Raw genomic sequence first — 12,012 nt, forward strand, 5'->3', positions numbered from 1 at the left:
AATCAAGGCAACCAAGGTTATAGCGGTAATTAAAAGAATGAATCCAGGGACAAAAGCCAGACTAGAAAACAGACATACACAACAAAGAACACAAAGTAACTAAAATCATACACACAAAGCAACAAAAGCAAATGAGCAACTCGGACTCCACTAAAACTGGGAGCATGGACCAGGTGCACCGGTAGGGTAAGCGTCCTCTGCTTTTCCTAGAAACACCCGCCGAGTTGCTCATAAAAAGTCAAGTCAGGGTTAGACGAAATAGGAAAGAAAGAGGAAAGAATTAGTAATTTAAAAGTATTAATAAGTTCCTCTTGGTTTTCGTAAGTAAAAGTTCACTTCTCATGCTAAATGTGGCATTTTTACTGATTCAATAGTCTCTTGATGTCTCTTTATAATATAATAAGCAATGTAGGCCTTAAGCAGCTAATTTTATGGTAAAACAAACGTACATTATGTATAGCACGTATTGTACGTATTTAACGATTTGGAGAATTGAAGTATTTATGCAAAAGTCAAATGGATCTAAATATCTGATATATATACCGATTTGTGCGAAGGCAATACATCAAAGAATCGATAGATTGATATATTTTAACATCGATGACAGCTCTTTTTACAACTTGTATTCATGTACCCAGGATTTCTATCACATTCACCATTCTGTGCCCATCCCTGACAGTACTTGTTTTGGTCTGTACAACTTGCAGATGCTACAAATGCAGTGTGTGATAAAACTTTACAACTATATCCATGCAGTAATGCTAAGGATTAATTATATATTTAAATTTTCCCCATCAAAACATTATTTGTATTTACTCTTAATAAAAAAGTCACGATTCCTCAAATTTCCCGAATTTGAACTTTATTTACAGAACGGTTCTTCGCATAATGGGGATTTTGTAGCAAATTATTGTTTTATGTATATAGAGGTACGAAGGGTTGATATTTGTAACCGTTTTCTTTTATATTAATTACAAGATATGATTAAAAATATAAAATGAACTAAACTAGACCATTGCATAATATGAGCGAAAACAGATGGTCAAAAACAATACTTACTGCCGCATACGCCACAGCTCCTTTTACAGCTTGCCAACATGTAAGCAGGATTCCTTGTGCATTCCCCTCTGGATGCCCAAGAACGACAACTTGGGTTGTTGTCATTGCAACCTTGGTGCATATCATATAAGAAGTTATGATTAAGTGAGTTGAGAAAAAAAGGTTTATAGTAAATTGTTGTTCTATTGACACGTATGAACTTAAAATCACAACTGTGATCCTTTCAAATCTAAAATTCAAAAACTAATGTATTGAAAAATAAAACAAAACAAACGACATTAGCAAAAAAAAAAATAAATAAATAAAAAAAAAATAAAAAATAAAAATAAAAATAAACAAAGATTAAGGAGTCCAGACCTTATTTAAAAGATTAAATCTTTATGCGTTCTTGGCACAAGTGATTATATTTTGGTTATTCACGATAACCAATTGATTATCCTATTTATTAGATAGATTTCCTCCATTATTCATTGCTATTTTCAATATGAATTTTATATTTGTTGAACGGCGGATTAATATAAGTGTTGCGAAGTTTTGGCGGGAGAAAATGCGAGGGTGAAATTACCGAATTTATTTCACAGTGTGAATTATCGACCTTTTTTACACTGGGGAATCACTGCTATCTATATAATAATTCAGTATTTTCTACCCATATTTTAAACTTTATTTTCATTGTGAAAGTTCTTGTTTACTGATTAGAATAATTACAGAGGAATTAAGCTATAAAACTTACTTCCACCACCATCACCGCCCCCCGACGACCCAACACAATTCGTACGGAGGTTCTGTGCTTGTTCTAGGGCTGAAATGCAAGGAAACTCACACAATAAAAATGTTGTGGTATCATGTCATCAGATCCCAGATCGACAGAGGGTACTTACAGGTATGACATGATCTACTAGATGGATGTTCAGAACGGAAGCGGGTACTTACTTACAGGAAGGATATGAGCTACTCTATGTAGATTCAGACCGAGAGAGGGCGCTCATTCAACAGATACACCATGCTCATGCTTTCTGAATCTTTTCATGTTCTTTTTGCCTGTATTTGTTAATTTCATTTCGTGTTCTAGATTTTTCAAAGATAGTTGTCCTCTTTTTTTTAATCTCTGTTTTCTTTCAAGAATATTCTTTTAACTGCGATTAAATTTCTTTTGGAAGCCCTCTAAGTACAAAATAGAACACGCATAGGCATAAACGGCAAATTGCGTGAATTATATACAACTTATTCCTTGTTGAAGAAATGGATTATTTGTATTCCGCATTTCTTTTGATTATGGTTTCATTAATACCTCTTGAGGATTGACATCTCTTTATGTAGACGTTATGACACGGCCATACTTCTTCAATCAGATTGAATAATCCCGAATCATACGATTGTAGTTTGTCTTTTGTGTTTATTGGTCCATGTATTCCGTTTGACGGATTAGCATAGTCATTCACGTTGAAATAACTCTGTACACCTTCAGCCTTTAGAAATAAATAAAAATGGAAATACCAAACAGTTAAAAAATTTTGATTTAAAAACCTTATAATCATGATAATTAAGAAACTCTTAGCTGGACGTTGATTGATATACTTTAAAAGCACGATCCAGGATTAAAAAAAATCACTTAAAGTTATTTATAAATACAGAGAGTTTATACATTAAAGACGCAAGATATTTTTGGTATTTGCAAAAGATCATGTACTTACAAAATACTCATCACGAGTACTCATTGCATAGGTGTTAGCCCAAAGCCCTCGACTCTTTGCTGAATTGTACAGACTATCAAGTCGCTGAAAAAAACCGCTAATTGCATATTTAGCTCCTAGATTTGCAACGCCGTGAGAGAATTCGTGGAGATAAATATCTTCTTTGTGATACCTATCATTAGTATAGCACAACAAATTTTCTTCTCCACCAGTCGAAACAGGAGCGGCATCAGTTGCTCCCAAGCCACGTGCTCGTTTATTCCAAATAACTGGGTCTAGATTGCTATGTTCAGGGATACTAGTGGTTCCTTCATGGGCGCCTATGACGGCTGTTCGGCCAGATCTATGATAAAATGAATTTCGGACAGCGTAGTTGTCAGCAAACATAAATCGTGTCAGGTAACATGCGCGTTTCAAAGCATCATCAGGGACATTCTGTGATGCTGAAATAATATACAATAAAACACTAAGTAAAGTACATGTTCAATTTACTAAGTGAATAATAGATATACAGCGCACATGCAATTTTATTTTATGACCAAAGGAAGATGAATTGTTGCCTGGGTTTCCACATGGGTTACTGTATACGTATTTTGTTCATAACTTTCAAACTTGTTAAATTGTCCTAGCATAACACAGCTAACAGTTCGGAGTGTCTACATATATGTACAAGTAAGACTTTTTCATACAGATTTTATTATATGTATGCAGTTTTTTCATATTATTTTCTTGTAGAGAAAAGAATTTGAGACAGTGTCATTTAATCATTTCCCCATAAAATCATAGAAGCAAGAACGGATAAAGGCAGTACGAAATAGAAAAAAATAGACATCGTTTTATTTGGAGCCAGATGGTGACTTCGAACAAAGTAAAAAAGGGGCAGTTTACCAGTATTAAAGTAGATGTAACGGAAGAACAATAGTTGTTTTTTTTTAATCAAATCGTTATTAGGTTTTCCCCTAGGAAAATTAATAAAAGCTTTTATAAAGGGGGTTTTAAACATGGACCATAAACACGAAGCTGTCGAAATAGATCAAATTTATGAAATATTGCAGCAAACTCTGAATATTACTATTAATAGTGATAAAGTCTTGTTAAATTATGACACACTACCAAAGTTGTATGCATACTTTAAGTATAGTGTAAAACAAAACAAATAAACTCGACACCTAAAACATGTATAATTAAAACTATCAGCCAGTCTACACCTCACGACAATGACCTTGACATTTTGACTCTTTATTTATAGAAATTTGCACGGTAAAAGTCTCTGAATTTTTTTAAAAACATAAACAATAACTTAAGTTTTTTTTCATGCAAATGTTGAGTGCCTTGTATGTCTGGACTCCTTAAGTTCTGAGGTTTTGCCTGTTTAGTCTTTTTTTTCTATTTCTATTTTGAGTAACTATCATACACGTCTAAAAATAAAACAACCAAAAGCTATGAAAATTGTATTAGTTTCAATTGATAAGAACATCCTGATGATTCCTCTTGAGGTATATAGTAGTATATTATATTAAAGGGTTACTGTCATTTGAACACTTCTTGTACCCCCTACCCCCCAAAATATGACAAAAAGGGGGTGTGACCAAGTCCTGAACTAAGACATTGAACATTTTACGGATTTTTATTTCATAGTAAGAACCATTTGACACCTGTGCTTTTAACTACTGATAAAAAACGAATTATTTCGATGGTTGTTTTGGGGAAATTTACGAGTCGGATGCCTCAAATATATTTAGATAATACTAACAATATCAGTCCAGTACATAATGCTTGTTGAACTATTCATTTGAAAAAGAGATAAAATGATTCCTTTAACGTGGCACTACATGCAAATAGTAAGCGTTTCGCATAAATGACACCTCCATTAAATAAGATAAGATAAATAGCCAAGATAGAGATTAGATAAAGATCATGAATTTTATAATTTATGTTAATTTGACTTCTATACCAGTGTGAATTTACTTTTGTCATTTGGAGTAATTGGATATTGAATTGATGTTTTTCTCCAATTTTTACTCGGAAGTCATGTGACTTCTGAGTCTAATAACCATCTGAAATCGATCAAAAGTACATCCGGTTAATAATCGCCATAAAGTACTTCTAGAGATCTGGTGGATGAATATTAAAATGTATCAAATTGATTACTTTGTATAAATACACTGCCCGTTTTTACAGTATACGATTCAAATTATATATTTTCAATTAATGATTGTCAAAGAGAAATTCAAATACATATATAGACTTTTAAACTATATTTTGTCAAAGCCTTTGATTTCCATATCTGGATTCCAGGTGATGTCATTTAAACCCAAAAATAGGTTGCCAAGATTTCACATTTCGAAACAAAATAAAAACGAAATGAAACGAAACCGAAAAAAAGTGGAAACGAAATTTATTAATAATTGAAATTTTGTATTGTTTGGATGTATGGTTTTAGTAGTGGCGAAAGCGCTGATCCCGTTGTAAATTAATCTTTTTGGATATAAAGAAAGAATAAATTACCATCAGTAGATTATAATGAGAGTCTTTTAAAGTTTTTCAAATACTTATAAATATCTCGTGAATTCCGAGGTTCAGTGCCATCGGCGCTCTGATTGAACAAGTCATAAGAAATAACTTGATGTGCGGCAGTTTACACTTATACATTGTAAACCGCCAAAAAGTGTAGACTAACCCTAACCAGGTTATTCAATATAACCTACAAATATTAGAAGCATTCCTTATAATTTAATTTTAAGTTTTATCAATTGCTTAAGTTGTTTTTTTTAATATATGTTTCAATTGAATTGAAAGTCCTCTTTCTAAAGTTTTGATTTTATATTTCTGATTTATTTTGAACATTTGAACCTGCTGACATATTTTACTTTTTACTCGCTTTAGTTTATATTTTTGTGTTATGTGAAACGCTACGAAGTTGACAGACATAAATTGAAATATCTAAATGAAAAACATATATATAATACCAAATACTGGAATTCCATAGGCTTCTGTATACTTTTGATAGAATGTCGATATTCCATGTGGTTTCATCACCGACGATCTCCTTAATTCACTTGGTACGCTTCTTACAGAACCACAGCTGTGTGTAGATGTTGCTTGACCAGGTCGATCACTAGCCCGTCGTTGTAAATCTATAAACAATTTAAGTGAGGGACGGATCCAAAACTTCAGGTTTAAAAGGACGAAAATAGAATTTAAGGTAGATCATACCTAATATTTCTAGTTGAGAAATTTTCCTAGTGTTTTCTCAAAGATAACCCTGAATGAACATACTTTAGAATTTAAATATAAAAAACATAGGTCCCAGAACTATTTACAGATGATTAAGCCTTCAAAAACCAATATTTTACTACATTTTATATGGATTCTGTAGGGAATTTCCAATATTTCGGAAACTTCTAAAAAACTGATAAAATTTCTTTCATCTTTACGTAAAGAATACTTAACTGACATTCTTTCATATTTTAAACCAAAAATTAAGGGCCACCGTAACCTTTTTCTTGTATTATTAAAAAATATTGAAATAAGCTATTATAGAGAACTCAAAATATCATAATAATCCCAGTTGACAGAAAATGTATGTTGGCCAGATCTTACCAAATATACTTTATTATTACATATATCGATTGTAATAAAATTTGAGCCAAGTTTTTAGGAAAACTCAAAATAATTTATGTGTATTTTATCAGTTTTGAAAAAGGAAACTGAATTTTATTTCCGTCTCTTTCCAAATGTTCTTAGCAATATCAGTTGGAGTTCTTTTAAATTTATACAAATGCAATAAAATATACAGATTTAAGTCTGTCAACAAATCTGAAACTACCATTAGCTTTAAGTTAATGAATCAATATAAGATAGATCCTCAGCTAAGTGATGAAGATACAGATGTCAGGCTGCTAGCTTCACACCTTAGCTGACAAATCCATATATTCTCTTTTTAAAATAGATTGCAGTAAATATCTTTGATAAGAAAACAAAAGGTCATATTTTTATTTGCGTTGATGTCATCTTTCTAAAAAAAACTGTATTAGAGTTATCCTTTTTATATGTATGTGTATTCTTTAATTGCAAGTTCACTAATTGTATGTAGCCTTGTATGGAGAGGATATATATATATATATATTGGCTTTAAGCCAGCTATCCAATCCTATTCATCTTATTGAATAAAGTATATTTAAAACAATATTTAAAAAAACTAAAACTCCCTATGCATTTCAATAGAAGATTTTCCCGCCAATTATATCCCTTACTTTAAAAATTACTTAAAGTATTCTGAGACTATTAGGTGAAAACATATTTTGATATAGTTCTTGAAGTATTGAACGTAATTTATTTTTTAAAATCCACTTGGTGACTTGACCAGACCAATAACATTTTAAAGACTTTTAATTACCATCATTACTTTCGCTGTGAAAGATAAATCCAGCATCTGTGTAATTTCCGTCTCTGTCATAAAACTCTATTGTTATAGCTCTAGAGATCATAAGTTTACATATTGCTGTAAAAAATTAGAGAAATACTATTTTTAAAAAAGTCAATACAGATGAAATATTGGCAAAAATACACAAGCATGAAAATAAGAGGACAATAAAAAGACGTCAAAAACTTAGTACACGACCTTAAGGTGATATCTGGAAAGAAATAAACGTATGAAGAAAACACGACAGCACGCTAATGAACTAAATTGTACTTGCAATATGAATTCCTACCAGTAAAAAAAGCCAGTGAGACCAGTTGCTCTGATAGGGAAAGCATGGTTACATGTGTATTAACATTTGCCACGTTGCAAATGAGAAAAATTCGGTAAGAATCAAGTTCGGTGGACTGTAGACCCGGTATAAGGTGAAATAAAACTAAAGATATATATGTAACTAGCTAATGTATAATGTTAGATAAATAGTGTACTTATAACTTCGGAGTGTATCAATATTAAATGTATATTATATTTATTGATTTTTTTCGGGTTCTATTCTATATTGTTCCTTGTATCAAACCAATACTTCTAAATCAACTCCAATATCTACGCTCGATGGTTGAAATGGGTTGTTATAAAAATAACATATAGCTATGTTATTTACTTTATTATACTGAATGTTCCATCGTCATTCAGTGCAACGTGTTGGGAAAGATGCCACATTCCTCTCACGTTAAAGAACCCTACTGTTGCATTCTATCAGAGTAGGAACCATTGTGATTAATTGTCCCACCCCACCCATGCACCTCTCTCTATTTCCAGTGGCAATCAAAGTTTGTCGACCTAATTATACTTGTATCCCATCCCATTTTTCATTTCATTGCCATTTCATGTTCATTTTATCATTCATTTCATGTTCATCGCCTGAATATAGCTGAAATATTGCTGCTCGAGCGTTAAACCACAACAATCAATCAATCTTTTTTCAAAGTAAGCTATAACAATCAGTTTTCTATGTTTTTCATTTGTCTTTATTTTCTTCAATAAAATTTCATTTTTTTTCAAGTTTGCATTCATTTGAAACTGTAAACGTCAACTGTGGATCACACCCCTTTTATGACCTTTATTCAATGTATCATTGATTGACCTTTTCCTTGCTCATAAACAGAAATATCAATAAAATGTTTTTTGTTGTTTATGTTTACGGTTTTGTTTTCTTCTATATAGTTATTCATATTTCATATTCATATTCATATTTACCGTAGGTTTTTACGAGGCAAAAACCAAAAAAAAAAAAAAAAAAAGATATGTCCAGAATTAATGCAGTGTTAGGAAAGTGGACAACAATGACATCAATTCTCATTTGAACACTATTTTTTTCCAGTTCCAGCCTCAGTCACTTCTTCATTTGACAAAACAATTAGAAATGTTTGGGTACAAATTCGTATAAGATTTGGCATCATAACAAAAAAAAATGATGATGATAATAATAATAATAATAATAAATAACGTCTGCTGAATTTCATTTCTTAATCGATATTATATCAGTTATTGGTATGTACATTACGCACGTGGATTCCTTCTGAAGCAAAACTGACTGAGATTGAACTGGTACCTATTTTAACCGAAACCAGATTAGTTTTCCACGCGAGGGCAAAAAGACCAAAAAAAAAAATCCCCCTCTGAAACATGTGATAGAGCACCAGACGTTTGATGAATTTATCAATCTATTTATAACATTATTTATACGTTCGTTTGTTTGAGTTGTAGATGTGCGCAAAAACTATGATTTTAGATCATTTTTTTTTTAAAACTGTAATGTATCGTTGATTTTAATGAACCATAAAAGAAGTAAGTTAATATCCTTCATTTGTTTGTAAAAGTTGCAGTTTCTCCTGAAATTGATGAAAGATTAACAAAATTGTCGTTTACTGTATTTAACCGATCTGTTCACATACATGTAAAAGCTACTGTACTTGACACTCTTAACCGATCTGTTTACGTACAAGCTACTATATTTAACACTCGTAACCGTTCTGTTTACCTACATGTACAAGCTACTATATTTGACACTCTTAACCGATCTGTTAACGTACATGTACAAGCTACTATACTTGACACTCTTAACCGATCTGTTTACCTACATGTAAAAGCTACTGTACTTGACACATTTAACCGATCTGTTTACGTACAAGCTACTATATTTGACACTCGTAACCGTTCTGTTTACGTACATGTAAAAGCTACTGTACTTGACACCCTTAACCGATCTGTTTACGTACAAGCTACTATATTTGACACTCGTAACCGTTCTGTTTACGTACATGTAAAAGCTACTGTACTTGACACCCTTAACCGATCTGTTTACGTACAAGCTACTATATTTGACACTCGTAACCGTTCTGTTTACGTACATGTACAAGCTACTGTACTTAATTGATTGATTCATTGATTGTTGGGGTTTAACGTCCGAGCAGCAATATTTCAGCTATATTCTGACGATGAACATGAAATGGATGATAAAATGAACATGAAATGATGATGAAATGAAAAAGTGGATGGGACACAAGGATAATAGGGTCGACAAATTTTGATTGCCACTAGAAAAAGGGAGGGATGGGTAGGGTCGGGCAATTTAGCCTCCTGTGGCGGAGCGCAATGGTTCCTACTCCTATCAAATATCACAGCAGGGTTCTTTAACGTGCGAAGAACGTGACATCTTTCCCAACACGGTGCACTACTATAGTTAGCTGTTAGGATTTTCCGTATTATAGTCTGATAACCCCAGCATGTAACACGCCAGGGGTACCCCGTTCCACCACCTGGGGTACACATTGACAATGTGACAATCTTAACCGATCTGTTTACGCACATGTACAAGCTACTGTACTTGACACTCTTAACCGATCTGTTTACGTACAAGTACAAGCTACTGTTCTTGACAGTCTTAACCGATTTGCTTACGTGCAAGCTACTATATTTGATACTCGTACCCGATCTATTTACGTACAAGATAATATACTTGACACTTGTAACTGATCTGTTCACTGTCTCTTTTATTTCTTTTTATTAGTGTTGATGCAGAGTTCTTCCGTAATATATGATATAATAGTTGTAGTATACTTTTTTTAAAATTTTAAGAATCTACATGTTTATCCGCATGGTGCAATGTATTGTTACGCCCTCACTTGTGTGTAGGCACAATGCGAGTGTATAGTAAGGTGCTAGCGTGGCCTTTGAATGTATTTCCGTTTATTTGTTCTTAACACACAACTCAATAGAACTTATATATCAACATTTAACAACATCTCAGGAGTCAATAATTCAATACATACAATATATAATGTTTAAATCCTACCACTGAACGCTGAAGTATAAACGGATGTCCCCAAAAATATGATACCGGCTGCCAGGTTCTATAGGTTATGCAAGAACAGGTCGTATTTAAAATATTTATTACTAAAAATACAGGAGCGTACCACGGGTGTTGTTCTCCAGTTGAGAAAGTAGCGCTCAGTTTCAAAATCGAGCTCAACAGATCCAACTGCTCTCGGAAAAAATTCTACCCGGATTGATTTTAGGACGCTGACCTACAATTTATTTATAACTACCCCACTTGTTGGAATTTCAGGCCCACTTTCAAGAATGTGGGGACATGGTTGATATCATTGGTTTATGCTTGTGAGCCTCGAAACGATATGATTGGTTAAGAAATCTTTGCATTCCCTCAGAAGTCTATATTTACGTCCGGTCTGCCAAATACAAACATGATTGACATCGATGGGGGAAAATATGATAACGAATTGGAAAAGAAAGAAGACGGGACCTACTATAGCTTACAATTCGGGGAAATAAGCCCATAACAATCACATCCCTTAACAGAATATATGAAAATTAATGACAGGCGATATATTCATGCATATATAAATAGACGAAATAAAGCTGGGGACTGGTTGACAGCCTAGGACTGACTGGACACGAGGGATGTAACTTTGCGAACGAACTCTGTCTTGACCCTTAGAAAACATTCCCACAATAATCCCGATACAATAATACAAGTTCCATCATATAACTATGTGTAAATTGTCCATATCGCGCATGAGTTCACTCAGACGGACACGAACAAGCAAGATAAAGGAACCCGAGTGGCACTCAAAAACATCTTCATTTATAAACCGACTGACCTAAACCTTAATTTGTAACATTATGCTCTCTAAAATTTATTTTAACTGTTATTGTAATATTGCTTTACGGCGAATCTCAAACGGAACTGTTGTACTTAAAGCAAAACCATTCTTACCAATATAGAGGAAGAAAAGCCACGAAGTCATTGCGTCTCTTATCACTCTGACAGTATGAACGATGCACTCATGTATGTAGCTATCAGTGTTCACTTGTATTTTCCGTAGGAGGTGAAAAACGGGACCACTTACCATCCCATATCTAAATTAGTCGTCAAAGCGTGAATGGAAATCTACACATAGAAACAATATCGAATGATTAAAATCTAGGATGTCAAGGAATCTCTTCAAAGTATATTAACAGGTCAAAATTCCAAGATTGACATTACAGTTTAAAAAACTAGCATTAAAGTTTGTGGTAGAATTTTTTTTTATTAATACTGTAAAAATACCATCGTGAATTATTTGTAGTGTTCGATCAGATTGTGGAAAGAATCTATTAGGTTATATTCAAGTACACCACACATCTTTCAGTATTTTGGCATTCGACACCAGAACTTCGGCTGTGTTAAAAGGTCAAACCATCACTTCCGGTGCTCCGCCCCTATCCTATTAGAATCAGTTACTTTGATGTTTTTTATATGTGTATATGGGATTA

At 33.0% G+C, this 12,012-nt stretch overlaps 1 protein-coding gene across 1 annotated transcript; it reads right to left on the reverse strand.

Annotated features, from left to right (window-relative positions):
- Positions 1–572: 572 nt before the first annotated feature.
- Positions 573–11,647, reverse strand: LOC148623929 (uncharacterized). The gene is made up of 8 exons (XM_088566241.1): positions 11,474–11,647; positions 7,153–7,257; positions 5,723–5,890; positions 2,754–3,196; positions 2,351–2,528; positions 1,793–1,861; positions 1,060–1,170; positions 573–710 (listed from the first exon to the last, which is right to left on the reverse strand). The coding sequence occupies exons 1-8, from the start codon at positions 11,607–11,609 to the stop codon at positions 592–594; spliced, it is 1,329 nt and encodes a 442-aa protein (XP_088422367.1). The 5' UTR covers positions 11,610–11,647; the 3' UTR covers positions 573–591.
- Positions 11,648–12,012: the final 365 nt, after the last annotated feature.

Source organism: Perna viridis, chromosome 2, assembly GCF_037379345.1.
Source record: "Perna viridis isolate PV_CMFRI_1.1 ecotype Kerala chromosome 2, ASM3737934v1, whole genome shotgun sequence".
Classification (NCBI taxonomy): Eukaryota; Metazoa; Mollusca; class Bivalvia; order Mytilida; family Mytilidae; genus Perna; species Perna viridis.